Source organism: Pseudophryne corroboree, chromosome 3 (assembly GCF_028390025.1).
Source record: "Pseudophryne corroboree isolate aPseCor3 chromosome 3, aPseCor3.hap2, whole genome shotgun sequence".
Lineage (NCBI taxonomy): Eukaryota > Metazoa > Chordata > Amphibia > Anura > Myobatrachidae > Pseudophryne > Pseudophryne corroboree.
Window position 1 is genome coordinate 761,062,093 of NC_086446.1, and position 16,339 is coordinate 761,078,431.

The 16,339-nt window shown below is 44.8% G+C and overlaps 1 protein-coding gene across 1 annotated transcript in view; it reads left to right on the forward strand.

Annotated features, from left to right (window-relative positions):
- The window catches only part of LOC135057426 (alpha-2-macroglobulin-like), a 131,239-nt gene that overhangs the window by 18,237 nt on the left and 96,663 nt on the right, over window positions 1-16,339 (forward strand). Inside the window, exon 5 of the mRNA XM_063963319.1 lies at window positions 11,203-11,345. Within this exon, the coding sequence (XP_063819389.1) occupies window positions 11,203-11,345 (143 nt within the window). The remainder of the gene's footprint in view (window positions 1-11,202; window positions 11,346-16,339) is intronic.

A 16,339-nucleotide genomic window follows, 5' to 3' on the forward strand; every position in this document is an offset into this window, starting at 1 on the left:
CCATTCAGTTCCTGATTTGATGTCACAAACACGCCCTGCGTTCACCCAGCCATGCCTGCGTTTTTTCTGGCAAGCCTGCGTTTTTCTGAACACTCCCTGAAAATGGTCAGTTGCCACCCAGAAAAGCCCACTTCATGTCAATCACTCTGCGGCAGACAGTGCGGCTGAAAAGCATCGCTAGACCCTGTGTGAAACTACATCGTTTGTTATAATAGTATGTTGCGCGTGCGCAATGCGCCACATACGCATGCGCAGAAGTGCTTTTTTTTGCCTCATCGACCGAATGCAGCTAGCGATCAACTCGGAATGACCACCTAAGGACTATATGACTGTGACAGCCCACTGGGTAGATGTATTGCCTCCCACAGCAACAACAGCAGCAGTGGCACCAGTAGCAGCATCTTGCAAATCCAAACTTGTTTCTAGGCAGGCTATGCTGTGTATCACCGCTTTCCATAAGAGGCACACCGCTGACAACCTCTTAAGGAAACTGAGGGACATCATCGCGCATTGGCTTACCCCACTTAGACTCTCCTGGGGATTTGTGATATTGGACAACGCCACCAATATTGTGCATGCATTACATCTGGGCAAATTCCAGCATGTCCCATGTTTTGCATACACAATTAATTTGGTGTTGCAGAATTTTTTGAAAAATGACAGGGGTGTACAGGAGATGCTGTCGGTAGCCCAAAAAATTGCGGACCACTTTCAACATTCAGCCACTGCGTGCCAAAGACTGGAGCACCAGCAAATACTCCTGAATTTGCCCCGCCATCAACTGAAGCAAGAGGTGGTAACGAGGTGGAATTCAACACTCTATATGCTTCAGAGGATGGAGGAGCAGCAAAAGGCCATTAAAGCCTATACATCCACCTACGATATAGGCAAAGGAGGGGGAATGCACCTGACTCAAGCGCAGTGGAGAATGATTTCAACGTTGTCAAGGATCTCCAACCCTTTGAACTTGTCACATGTGAAGTCAGTTCTGACACTGCCAGCATGAGTCAGGTCATTCCACTCATCAGGCTTTTGCAGAAGCAGCTGGAGAAATTAAAGGAGGAGCTAAGATGGAGTGATTCTGCTAGGTATGTGAGACTTGTGGATGGAGCTCTTCATTCGTTTTGCCAGGATTCAAGGGTGGTCAATCTGTGGAAATCAGAGCACTACATTTTGGCCACCATGCTCGATCCTAGGTTTAAAGCCTATGTTGTATCTCTCTTTCTGGCAAACACAAGTGTGCAGAGGTGCAAAGACCTGCTGGTGAGTAAATTGTCAACTCAAGCGGAATGTGACCCGACCAAAGCTCCTCCTTTAATTTATCCCACCACTGGGACTGCAAGGAAAAGGATAAGATTTACTAGACCACCCGCTGGTGGTGATGCAGGGCAGTCAGGAGCGAAAGCTGACATCTGGTCATGACTGAAGGACCTGCCAACAATTACTGACATGTCTACTGTCACTGCATATGATTCTGTCACCATTGAAAGAATGGTGGAGGTTTATATGTACGTATACTGGCAGGAAAAAGAGGCAATTTGGATACCCTTGCACAAACTGGCTTAATTTTACCTAAGCTGCCCCCCCCCTCCCCCCTCTCCAGTGTGTACTCTGAAAGAGTTTTTAGTGCAGCCGGTAACCTTGTCAGCGATCAGCGTAGGAGGTTACTTCCACAAAATGTGGAGAAGATAATGTTTATCAAAATAAATTGTAAATTCCTCCAGGAAGACCTTGACCAGCAATTGCCTCCGGAAAGTACACAGGGACCTGTGATGGTAGATTCCAGTGGGGACAAATTAATACTCTGTGAGGAGGAGGATGTACACAGTGAAAGGGATGAGGAATCGGAGGATGAGGTCGACATCTTGCATCTGTAGAGCCAGTTTGTGCAAGGAGAGATTGATTGCTTCTTTTTTGGTGGGGGCCCAAACAAACCAGTCATTTCAGCCACAGTCATGTTGCAGACCCTGTCGCTGAAATATTTGGTTTGTTAAAATGTGCATGTCCTGTACAACATAAGGGTGGGTGGGAGGGCTCAAGGTCAACTCCATCTTCCACCTCTCTTTCTTATTTGCATCATGTGCTGTTTGGGGACTAGTTTTTTAAAGTGCCATCCTGTCTGCCACTGCAGTGCAACGCCTAGATGGGCCAGGTGTTTGTGCCGCACACTTGTGTCGCTTAGCTTAGCCATCCAGCTACCTCATTGCTTCTCTTTTACTTCTTTGCATCATGTGCTGTTTGGCGCTTAGTTTTTGAATAGTGCCATACTGTCTAACCCTGCAGTGCCACTCCTAGATGGGCCAGGTGTTTGTGCCGCACACTTGTGTCGCTTAGCTTAGTCATACAGCTACCTCATTGCACCTCTTTTACTTCTTTGCATCATGTGCTGTTTGGGGCCAATTTTTTTAAATCTGCCATCCTGTCTGCCACTGCAGTGCCACTCGAAGATGGGCCAGGTGTTTGTGCCGCACATTTGTGTCGCTTAGCTTAGTCATCCAGCCACCTCAGTGCAACCTTTTGGCCTAAAAACAATATTGTGAGGTGTGAAGTGTTCAGAATAGACTGTATATGAATGTTATTGAGGTAATACTGTGGGAGCAAAATTACCCCCAAATTCTGTGATTTTAGATGTTTTTTCAAAAATCATCCATATCCAAAACACGAAAGGGTGGATTTGGCAAAACCAAGCCAAAACACATGCAGGGATTTAGAACCAAAACCAAACACGAAAAGTGCCCACCGCACATCTCTTATTTAAAGTACTAAAGGGTCATTCCATACTAACAAATGTTAAATTGTGAAATATATTTCATGTATAATATATTTTTGGGAGCATATGTTTTGAATATTTTGTTCAAAGTAAATGTTGTTTGTGTGGTACATGATATGCTTTAATTTTGATGCACAGCTTGTCATGAAAACTGGTAACAAACGTTACATAAAAAGGACATTTTCATGGAATGACCCTAAAGCCAGTTTGTGCACTGCCCATTGCTAGCTTGTTTTGTGGGGGACTAAACAAACCAATCATTTCAGCCACAAGTGACAGTCCCTAGCGTTGAAATGATTTGTTTGTTAAACTTTGCATGTCCTGTTTAATATACAACATAACGGTGGGTGAGAGGGCCCAAGGATAATTCCATCTTGCACCTCTCTTCTTTGCATAATGTGCTATGTGGAGCATATTTTGGCATAGTTTATAAAACTGACATCCTGTCTGCCACTGCAGTGCCACTCCTAGATGTTCCACGTGTTTGTGCCGCCCACTACTGTTGCTTAGCTTAGTCATCCAGGTACCTCGATGCAACTTTTTAGCCTAAACTGGATGAAAACAAAATTGCGAGCTGTGAGGTGTTCAAATAGACTGGAAATGAATGTTCATGATGTTAATAATACTGCAGGAACAAAAACACATCCAAATTCTGTTATTTTAGCTGGTTTTACGATTTAAAAAAAAAAAAATACATATCCAAAACCAAAACCCGCAAGGGTGGTTTTGGCAAAACCAATACAGATCCAAAACACAAAGAAGATACAGATCCAAAACCGAAACCCCGAAAAATGGTCAGGCGGATGCAGACTGTCACAAAATTAGACTGAAGTAAGAAGTCTCCTTAATACATCATACGGCATTTCGAGGTACAACCCCGTTGTCAGGGTGTCCCTGACGACGGAGTTGTACCCCGAAACACCGTAGAATGTATTAAAGAGACTTCTTTCTTTAGTCTATTTTTGTGACAGTCTGCTTGAGTGCCGCTGGACTTTTGTTACTATATTGAGCAGCACAATCTGCTTACGGAGGGCACAGCAGCAAACAACTCTTGCATCCACTCTCTGTGCCGGGTGAAACGTTTATATATATATATATATATATATATATATATATATACACACACACGTACGGTCACCCAGCATTGCGCGGGTCCTATTTGCACTGTATATCAGTTTTTATATATTAGCAAATTATTTGGTAATATGTTCTTTAGAAAATATACAAAAGCTCTGGTTAGGGAAGTGAAAGAAAATTTTAACAGAACAACACTTTATTACAGTGAAATTATATTAATTTTATTGTGACTTAACAACCAAAAATTATGTTTTCAATATTTGGTGCTCCGTCGCTATTTTTCTAGACTAAATAACTGTAAGATCTACCTTGAGAGCTGTGGAATATATTTGCATACAAACCATCAAATGTATTTATATATACAGTATAGATAGATAGATAGATAGATAGATAGATAGTGTAACACTGTAGGGGAACAGGGTGCCTTCTCCTGGGGTAGACGGCAGCAAACAGCAGCTGAGAAATCATACAAGTCCAGTTTTATGGTACAACTGGCTGCATCCAGTTTTATTAAGCAGAAAATAAAATCAACATCAAAAGCAAATACCTTGCCTGTCCGGCACTAACTATACACTAGATGTTCCTGACTATCTCTAAACAAAACACAGAGTTATCCAGTAAATACTGTATGGCTCACTTGTATAAGGAAGCATGTTTCCCTCACAGAGGTTCTGCAGTTTCTCCCCAGGCAGTCTGCCCACACTGATCAGGCTAGCAGCCCTATAACACTCTTACACAGCTGAAAGCCCTGATTAGCCTGCTGTGAGGACAAAGACCAGAACTGGGCCCACTGTCTGGAACTTGCCTCTCTCTCTCAGGGCCCTTATCCAGATTTTCCAACAGACTAAAAAGCTGCTAACAAAACAAAACATTTTCCTGAAAGTTTTCCTATTCCTAAAACATGTAAGACAAGAACCTGGGATAAACATACCTGCCCTCAAACACTATTCCAGTGTTCTTGTCACATAATATCCCCCTCCCCTGTTTCGACCTAGGGGCCAGAACACTTGTAGCCCCTAAACAGAAGATGCGGGACAACGCATCTGCGTTGGCCAATTGTGTACCCGGTCTATGTTCGACAGTAAACTTAAAACCTTGCAATGCTAGAAATCATCTAGTTACACGAGCATTCTGACCTCTATTTACATACATCCATTTTAAAGGGGCGTGATCTGTCACTAGTCTGAACTGTCTACCCAAGAGGTAATATCTCAAGGTATCTAATGCCCACTTAATTGCCAAAGCCTCCTTTTCCACAATAGCATACCTTTTTTCATGCTCATTGAGTTTCCTACTCAAATAATTTATAGGGTGTTTGTCCCCATCTCTGGTTTGGGACAACACGGCCCCTATCCCTACCTCTGAGGCATCCATCTGTACAACACATTGTTTTGAAAAATCTGGTGTTATCAATACAGGTTGTGAACACAAAGCCACTTTTAGCGCTTGGAATGCTTTTTCTGAATCAGGGTTCCATTTCACCATATTTGACTACTTCCCTTTGGTAAGGTCTGATAACGGCACTGCTGTGGTCGCAAAATTAGGAATAAATCGTCTATAGTACCCCGTTATTTCCAAAAAAAACCTTTATCTATTTTTTATTCACTGGACGAGGCCAGTTTTGAATAGCATCAATTTTATTCAGTTAGGGTCTAATCAGACCTCTACCTATGGTGAAGCCCAAGTATTTAACCTCCTCCATTGTGAGGCAGCACTTCTTTGGGTTAGCAGTTAACCCTGCTTCTCTGATTGAATCCAGTACTGCTTGTACTTTAACCAAGTGGGACCCCCAGTCCGTACTGTGAATTACCACATCATCCAAATAGGCAGCTGCATACTTTCTATGGGGCCTCAAAATCTTATTCATTGCCTGTTGAAAGGTTGCTGGAGCCCCAAGCAACCCAAAAGGTAACAACTTATACTAGTATAGCCCCTCCAGAACCGAAAAGGCTGTTTATTCTTTTGCGCTATCAGTTAAAGGTATTTGCCAGTAACCTTTGGTCAGGTCCAACGTGGAGAGAAACCTGGCTATTCCCAGCCTTTTTATAAGCTCATCCACATGGGGCATGGGGTATGCATCAAATTTGGACACCTCATTTAACGTACAAAATTCATTACAGAAGCGTATGCTACCGTCTGGCTTCAGAATGAGAACTATGGGACTGGACCACTCACTGTTAGATTCCTCTATGACTCCAAGTTCTAACATGTTTTTAACTTCTTTATAAACAGCTTCTCGCTGAGCTTCAGGAATCCTATATGGCTTTAAATTGACCCTGACCCCTGGTTCTGTGACATGTCATATTTTATTATGGCCGTTCGGCCAGGCAGCTCTGAAAATATCTCCCTATTTTGGATGAGAAATTCTTTAACCTGATTGTTCTGATCAGCTGATAATGTCTCTGACAACTTTACTGCGGGAAGCAACTGAGGTGAAGACACAGAAGGGCAAGGCTCCGCTGACAGCGACAACCTATCTTTCCAGGGTTTGATTAAGTTAACATGGTAGATTTGTTCAGATTTTCTCTTTCCCAGTTGGTATACTTTGTAGTTAACCCCATTCACATTTTCCCTAATCTCAAATGGACCCTGCCATTTAGCTAGGAACTTGCTTTCCACAATGGGTACCAAAACAAGAACTCTATCTCCAGGAGCAAATTCCCGTATCTTGGCATTCCGGTTATATACCCTCTGTTGAGCAATTTGGGCCTGTTCCATGTGCTTTCTGACAATAGGTACCATGGCTGCAATCCTATCCTGCATTTGTGTTACATGTTTAATAATGCTTTTATAAGGAGTGGGCTGTCCTTCCCACGTCTCTTTGGCAATGTCCAACAGTCCTCTGGGGTGTCTACCGTACAACAAATCAAATGGAGAAAACCCCGTAGAGGACTGAGGAACTTCTCTGATGGCGATTAACAAGTAGGGCAACAAACAAACCCAGTTTTTCCCATCTCTATCAACAACCTTTTTTTTAACATACTTTTTAATGTTTTATTAAACCTTTTATACCAACCCATCAGTTTGGGGATGGTAGACGGACGTCCTTAGGTGAGTGACCTTAAATAATTTGCACAATTCTTTCATGACCCTCGACATAAATGGGGTACCTTGGTCAGTCAAAATTTCTTTTGGTATTCCCACTCTTCTAGAAACCTGCACCAGCTCCCTAGCTATCACCTTAGTTGTGATATTGCATAAAGGGACAGCCTCAGGATATCGAGTGGCATAGTCCATTATTACCAGGATATACTGATGGCCCCGAGCGGACTTTAACAAAGGCCCCACGTGTCCATGTCTATTCTGTCAAACGGGACCTCTATAATAGGCATGGGAACTAGTGGGCTCCTGAAATGGGGTCTAGGGGAAAAATACTGTCATTCAGGACAGGAAGAACAATATTCAGACACTTATTTATAAACCCCTGGCCAAAAGAACCTTTGTAAAACTCTTTCAGTGTTTTTTTCTGCTCCTAAATGTCCTGCTGTAATGTGACTATGAGCGAAATCTAGTACCATTCTCCTATAAGGCTGTGGAACTACCAGCTGTTCACCCCTTTTGACAATGTGGTACAAGATCTCATTAACAGATGGCCATGTGGGGATACGTAACCCTGTCACCTGATACCACAGGTTCCCCATTAACAATCTTAACATTCTCTCTAGCCTTTATTAAGGTAGGATCCTTTAACTGTTCAGACGCAAACAGATTCTTCTTTACCTCAAGGTCAGGCACTCTTTCAGTTCTAACTACTATGTCTATGTTCCCAGCAAGAGGGTCCTCACTGGACTCCCCATCTCTCATTTCCCCAGCCAAACTAGCAAAAGGTAAAGGGTCAGAAATTTCAGAGGAAACACGTACAGCCATAAAATCACTGGTATTATCAACTGGCTCTTTATTTCTCACATCTGTTGCTAAACGTGACTCCCACAGTTTCCAAAAATGATGAAAATCCCTCCCTATTATGGCCTCATGCACCACGGTGGGGACCAATCCTACTTTAACAATTGCTGACCCACAACAAGTTTCTATATTCACTTCAGCAGTGACATAATGTTGGGTATCCCCATGTGTGCAAGTTATCCCAATAGGTATTTGCTGGACCTTTAAGAGGTTCACTAACCCAGCTTTCACAAGGGTTACTAAACTTCCTGAATCTAGCAAGGCCTCTACCCGGTTACCCTCTAAGAACAAGTCACACATTTGTTTTTCCAGCTCAGGTGAACGTACCATAGTACGGCCTAACCTAGCAAAGAAAGACATTCTGCGACATTCAAAGGCAACATCACATTGCATGGGTTCTTGCGTAACTGGGCAATTGGCAATAACATGACCTGGCATACAACACCTAAAACATTTAGCCACACGATTATCAACCCGTTTGGGTGGCATAGACCTTTCTAGCTCCATTGGCCTGTCTCCAGGGCCAGTATTTACAGTCTCTCCAGTTTTGCGTTCTCTTAACCGCCCAGCAACATTTTCCCATGGAACAGTTTTGCCAGTCTTTACTGAAGGGCGCTGTCGAGGATCTATGGGTGGCTGGGTGGTCATCAGTATTTCCTCTGCCGCCAGATACCTCTCTACCATGTCCACTAACCAGTCAGCGGTATCCGGATTTCCATGGCTCACCCACTTGGGCAGGACCATGGGCAAAGATCTCAAATAGCGGTCCATGATGACTCAACCATCTGGGGACCAGTTAATGTCTTTGCTGTAACCATTTTTTTTGTTAGGTGAATAAGGTTGTGCATCTGGGAGCGAGGATGCTTCTCCATGGCATACACCCAACAGTGCACCCATTGTGCCCGTACTGACAGCTTTACTGCCAGGCGGGTCAGGATCTCAGTTTTTAGTTTGTCATAGTTCCAAGCCTCGGCAGGGCTTAAATCAAAGTACGCTTTTTTTGGCTCACCTGAAAGAAAAGGTGCTAGCAGACTGGCCCACTGTGCTTTCAGCCAGTTCTCACGCTCGGCAGTCCTTTCAAATGTTGTCAGATAGGCCTCCACATCATCAGCCTCTGCCATTTTCTGCAGGAAGCAACTGGCCCATATAGAACTAGAGCTGGTCGGAGCACTGGCAGCGACATCTCCAATCCGGGCTGCAAGGCTCTGCACCACTTCTGTCACGGCTTCTCTATCCTGATGCTGTTGCCTGTAAAGTTCATCCAGAGCCACCTGCTGTAGTCTCCTATTTTCCTCCATTGCCACCTGCTATTGTCTGTTGGCCTCCTGCTGAACCACTGTAGCTTGCAGCAAGGCTTTAAGAAGTTCCTCCATGTCAACAGATTTTTTGGGTGGCTTTGTAACTGCTTTCACCCAGGACATATATCGAATCCTCAGGGGTGAGTCTCAGCAACTTCATACTGGGCTGTATCTGCAAAAACCACAGTTTTCTGCAGGCCTCATAAAGCTGCTGCTTTCACTTATGCGCAGAACGGGTTGCTCGCATTCTCTACCAAGTTGTAACACTGTAGGGGAACAGGGTGCTATCTCCTTGGGTAGACGGCAGCTAGTTTTGTGGTGCAACTGGCCACAACCAGTTTTATTAAGCAGAAAATAAAATCAACATCAAAAGAAAATACCTTGCCTGTCCGGCACTAACTATGCACAAGATGTCCCTGACTATCTCTAAACAAAACACAGAGTTATCCAGTAAATACTGTATGTCTCACTTGTATAAGGAAGCATGTTTCCCTCACAGAGGTTCTGCAGTTTCTCCCCAGGCAGTCTGCCCACACTGATCAGGCTAGCAGCCCTATAACACTCTTACACAGCTGATAGCCCTCATTAGCCCTCTGTGAGGCCAAGACCAGAACTGGGTCCACTGTCTGGAACTTGCCCTCTCTCTCTCTCAGGGCCCTTATCCAGCTTTTCCAACAGACTGAAAAGCTGCTAACAAAACAAAACATTTTCCTGGAAGTTTTCCTTTTCCTAAAACATGTAAGACAAGAACCTGGGACAAACATACCTGCCCTCAAACACTATTCTAGTGTTCTTGTCACAATAGATAGATAGATAGATAGATAGATAGATAGATAGATAGATAGATAGATACTGTAGATAGAGATACCTGTATATTGCAGTATTAAGATTCGTAGATACAAATTCCATCTTCAAAACAATAGATCATTGCTATGTCTTGGTGGCATAGGTGGTGCATGCTGGCATGGGACTTAGTTATTGGCCATAATGGAGTGCGCAGCAAGTACGAACAAATAGGGCATCACATATAGGGGGTCATTCAGACCTGATCGCACACTAGTTTTTTTGCTGCGCTGCGATCAGGTCAGAACTGCGCATGCGTATGCACCGCAATGAGCAGGTGCGTCGCACGGGTACAAAGCGGATCGTTGCTGAGTGATAGATTTAATGAAGAATCCTTTCGCACAGCCGATCACAAGGAGATTGACAGGAAGAAGGCATTTGTGGGTGGCAACTGACCGTTTTCTGGGAGGGTTTGGAAAAATACAGGCGTGTCCAAGCATTTGCAGGGCGGGTGTCTGACGTCAATTCCGGGCCTGAATAGGCTGAAGTGATCGCAGCGGCTGAGTAAGTTCTGAGCTACTCAGAAGCTGCACAAAACTTTTTTGTACCGCTCGGCTGCACATGCGTTCGCACACTTCCAAAGCTAAAATACACTCCTCTGTAGGCGGCGAATATCTGATCGCAGCACTGAAAAAAATAGCTAGCGAGCGATCAGGTCTGAATTAGGCCCATAGACAGGGTCAGGCTCAGGTGTATACACAGAGAGTAACTGGGATGAGATACATGCAGACATTGCGTTTACATACAGTACAGTATGACTGCAACTGATTACACAGCTGTCCTGGCAACTGTCTCACTCCTAGCAAACAAGTCACGAGAATTTAATTGCTGTCTTAATGACAAATTGTGGGTCTATTTCATGAGCCTTGAAGAGAGATAAAGTGGATGGAGATAAAGTACCAGCCAATCAGCTCCTAACTGAGCGTGGCTACATCGCAGGCAGAGGCGAGCAGCGTGCCTTGGCGCGCCTGCACCTCGGCCCAACGACACTACCATTCACTTTGAATGGGGTGCATGCGCGTCTACGATGCTTATTCCCGGTGGTCCACCTCGCAGTGCGCAACTAGGCACAGACAGAGCCACAGTTAGCGTGGCTCTATATGTACAGCCTGTAACATGGCAGTTAGGAGCTGATTGACTGGTACTTTATCTCTGTCCATTTTAACTCTCTCCAAGGCTTAGTAAATAGACCCCATATGACTTAATCCAGACAGATGTAGATGAGGTGCACAGCTCATACAGACAGGCTTACCATACTATCCCTGTAGCACTACTGTATGTATTGAACTGTATTTTCTCTCCACATGGCAGCTCTGAAAGGGGAGTTTACCATCTCCTTGGAGGTAACTTCTGATCTTGCTCCTGACGCACAATTGATTGTATACTACATGTCAACAGAAGAGCTGGTGGCAGACATTTCTCACCTCGGCATTGAGAAGTGCTTCAATAACCAGGTACCGTCACAAATAAATGTAACCCACCAGACACAATCAAAATACAAAAAAAAAAAAAAAAGGTTGTTTTGCTTTTTAAATGTTTGCCCTATTAAACCATCAGCCACATTCAACTGAGACTCACTGATGCTTGCGCAGACTATTTCAATCACATCTAACATTGGCCCTCATTCCGAGTTGATCGCTACCTGCTCTTGTTCGCAGTGATTAGGTAAAAAAGCAGCACTTCTGCGCATGCGTATGGTGCGCAGTGCGCACGCACGACGTACTTTCACAAAAGCCGATGCAGTTTCACACAAGGTCTAGCGACGCTTTTCAGTCGCACTGCTGGCCGCAGAGTGATTGACAGGAAGTTGGTGTTTCTGGGTGGAAACTGACCGTTTTTGGGGAGTGTGTGTAAAAATGCAGGCGTGTCGGATAAAAACGCAGGAGAGGGTGGGGAAACGTAGGCGTGGCTGGCCGAACGCAGGGCGTGTTCGTGACGTCAAAACAGGAACTAAACAGTCTAAAGTGATCGCTAGCTAGGAGTAAGTCTCGAACTGCTCTGAAACTGCACAATCTTTTTTTGTAGCAATGCTGCGAACCTTTTGGTCGCACTTCTGCTAAGCTAAGATACAGTCCCAGAGGGCGGCGGCTTAGCGTTTGCACTGCTGCTAAAAGCAGCTAGCGAGCAATCAACTCGGAATGAGGGCCATAGACTCTGCCTGGTCCAAGCCGCCACTTGTGACACTAGTATCTGTTAAACACAAATGCATCACCGCTTGTACCTCTTCTTCTATTGGTTGGGTATAGAAGAAGCTGTTTCAATGCTGGGTTAATGACAAAATCAGAATACTAACACCAGAGGTAAATGCATCATTTCTACACTGGGGTTTTCCAATACTTGCTATAGAAACAAAGGTGGGGATCGAAGTGTTTATTGTGGCAACTACCACTAGATGGCACCCGATGGAGCAATTCAATTGTTGCTCCATTTGAGCATGAACAGGCGTCGGTGCTGACATTTATGCTTGAAATCCCCCCACCGGCATGAGTGCAGAGATGTTTGAAAAGTGACCCGCTTGGGCGCCCAAACAGCACTTTTCGCGCCGTGCCCAGCACTTTGGTAATTTTAAGCAGCTAAACCTGGTCTGTCTAAGCGCGACCTGGTCAAACGACACTCACGGGTAGAAGAGCCATGAGAGTACTGAAATGCAACATAAACAGTGCTGGAAGACAGGCTTACAGGGAAAGTAGTCACACTGACAGTGCGCACCCTCTTTCCCCTGGGCATCTGGCCGCTACAGATTTTCCTTTTCCCTGAGATAAATATTGGGAGCCTCCTAATTACATAGAGGAGACTCTCCGCACTTGGTTGGTCTGATCAGCTGCTTCCTCAACTAGTCACACCTCATCCCTCTGATAGCAGTCCTGTGCAGTACATAGATGAGGTGTACACTCATTTTCAGAACCCAGTGACAGTGAAGTTATATAATCATTTTCAGTATACAAGGGGGTTTCTGGGCAACAGGAATACCCCTCCCCTTGGGTACCCCTGAACACTCTCCCATGAAGTAGCATAAAATGCCTGTGATGACTTCAACAGGATTCTTATGTATTAAAATCAAAATGTAACTTTTTTTTTGGGGGGGGGGGGGGGGGGGGGGGTATGGGTGACCGGCGTTTGGGATTCCCGCCGGCCACCATACCGACGCCGGGATCCTGGGGTTTAGAATGCTGGCGGTGGGGGGGGGGGGGGGGCGCAAGTTCTATTCCCACTCTATGGGTCTCATGGACATGGGAATAGTCCTTGTTTGTCGGCATGCCGACTCTCTGGATGTTAAGGGATCGGGACTGCTGCTTTTGCACTGTACAATCTATCGTACCTCCACAATTGCTGGCAGCTGGGATCGACTGATCGTATGTGCAGCACATATGATCAGTTAATGTGAAGTATGTCCTGCGGGGCCGCGCACTGCATTGTATTCACACCCAAAACATTCACGATATGCATGCGTTGGGTCGAATGACTGGTCGATATCGTGTATTCGTACATGATATTGACCTGGTGTGTGACCAGCTCTAAAGAATAGCTGATAGTACAGTAGTATTCCATAACTCGAAAGAGGATAATTTATTTGACAATTTATTGACATTTAATTTGCGGCAGAGCTCAAGATTTTGTAACCTGCCATGGTCTGCAAAAAGTGGCTTGAAGAAATAATCTGTTGTGTGCTTCAATGGGATTCTGCGCTACATACTAACTTCTCTGAAGCCCTCTGGTCTAGGTTTGAGGCAAAAAGAATAGTGTAATCGTAGCTTCCATCATTCTGTGGCAGGGGGCAGGGCCACGATGAAACAAAACTGCATCCTTGAGCCCCAGACTAACCACTTCTCTGGTCTACTCTACCAGCTAATCTGCTGTGTGTAATTACTCTCCCCATTCCTCCCGTCCATGACAAAATCATTCACAGCATTCCCTAATATCAGCTTTGATATGCTCCTGCAATGGATAAACACCTGTGAGGGGCTGTACAGTATCTATTTTATGTTAACCAGATATTCTACTCGGGATGCGGTCAATTTACCTACAATCAAAATCCTGACGGTCAAATACAGACAACCATTGACCGACAGTCAAAATACCTACAAGGTCAAAATTCCGACATGGTCAAAATACCGGCATTTAATGTCAAAAGGTTAAATAGTCTACATGAGTTTTCCGTGATTTTTTCATTGAAACTGACTTGTTCATACTTTACCATCCCAGTGGACCTGGGGCAGAATATAATAGTGTGCTGAGCACAGCAAGCCATTCGAAGGGATGCGGTACACTTATACGGTGTCCATGTCAACCTATGTCGACATACACACCAAAAAACCCAATGAAAAACTTGTGTCGACTTTTTGACCTGTCAATATTTTAAATGTTGTTATTTTGACAGTCGAGATTTTGATTGTAAGTATTTCATACTAAACCCATATACTCTGACTGGAGTGGGTGTTAAAATTGTCTTAATAGAGTACTGTATGTGATTGGGTGAAAGTTGTCTACTGGGCAGCACGGACGGTGTAATGGTTAGCATTACTGCCTCACAGCACTGAGATCATGGGTTCGATTCCCACCTGTTATGATGACACTCAGTTCAGGTAGGTTTATGCAGTAGGTGGTACCTTATGACGCTCACGCAATTACCCACTGCCCAGCAGTCTATTAGTCTCCTGCAGCCAAAGACTTTGCCTGTAGCAGCTGCCTTTCAAGGGTGAATTAGATCCTCCCCGTACTCAGATGCCCCCAGGTTTTATATATATATATACAAGGCGACTTCCGGAGGCTGGGCAGGGGTAAATGCAGTACGGTGAGACGTCACCTGATACAACCTTACTACTGTGCTAAGACACAGACTGAGGAATATATGAGCAATGCACGTTCGTGCAACAATGCACAGGTTGGAATATAACCAAAATAAATCACTATACACAAGTAACAATGCACAGGGTATTATGAATAACAGGACTGTAAGTACAAATGATTTCAAAATGCAACCAATGCACAAGATGGATATAATAAAGAAATGCAGGCTAGTTTGGGCCTGTATGGAAACTCCACACCAAAACCTGAATACAAGGCTTGCTGGATCAGATCAGGAGGTCAGTCAGGCAGGGTCTCAGAATCACTGGCTAGACAGGTTCCCACAGGAGCTGACAGATTCTCACAAGAGCAGGAACTATCACCAGCGATTTGGGAGAGGTCAGGAAGGGAATATAAATGGTGCTGCACCAATCAGAACCCAGTGATCTTAACAAATAAACTCTATACAGCTGCTCCCATCATCCCCAAAGATGAGATAATAAATGAAAGGAGCTGCAGCTGCACGTCCACAGGTCGTAGCCAGACTAGTTGCCCAGCAACCGGGAATGCTGCCTTCATCTAGCGCCCCGGTTGCTAGGCGCTCGGCGGCTCCCAGTTTCCCCTGTGATAGTGTTGCTAAGCACAGGGCGGGACCTGGAAGCACCGGCTGATGGAAGAAGTGCAGCGTCCCGGTCGCTTGGCAATGGACCTGCCTCCTCCATGAGCTGCGCTGCAGCTTATAACACCACCATGGCCCTAGCAGTGTGGAGTTTGTATATTCTCCCTATGCTTGCGTGGGTTTCCTCGGGATGCTCCGGTTTCCTCCCACAATCCAAAAATATACTGGTAGGTTAATAGACTCTAACAATTAACCCTGTTGTGAATGTGTGTGTGTGTGTGTGTGTGTGTGTGTGTGTGTGTGTGTGTGTGTGTGTGTGTGTCTGTGTGTACATGTGGTAGGGAATATAGAGTGTAAGCTCCACTGGGGCAGGGACTGATGTGAATGAAGGGTCGGACTGGCCCACAGGGGAACAAGGGAAACCACCGGTGGGCCCCACTGCCTCTGGGCCCTCCTCCTCCTCTAGGGATTAGGTTTTAGACTCTGTCCTAGTGCACTTGAATTATGCATTATACTTATGTTACATTATACTTCACAAGAATACGGTTTATTATACTTTATTGTACTCTGTAATGGTTAGCCAAACCTCTGTGGTGGATGGCCACGCCCCAGTGGAGCCTGGCCACACCCTTAAGAATGGGCCCCTACAACAGCATTCCCCCAGTTGGCCCTTCATGCCCCAATCCAACACTGTGTGAATGGTGAAATATTCTCTGTAAAGTGCTGCAGAATATGTGTGCGCTATATAAATAACTAAATAATACTATCAATGAAATTGACAAAAGTCTTCTAAGAATTCTGGGAACAATTGTTGCTATTCCAACCATAAATCACTACAGGGCTATCAGATTTCATACAACTCAACTACACAATTGTCTCTTCCGCAGTTAGTCAGAGGAAATCAAAGCAAGCTCTCTTGGATTTTCTCTTATGTTAAGGTTATTGGCTTGTGGGGGATATGTATCAAGCCTTGGCGACAAATCTAGTGAGGAGAAATAAAGAACCAGCCAATCAGCTCCTAACTGCCATGTCACAGACTGTGGG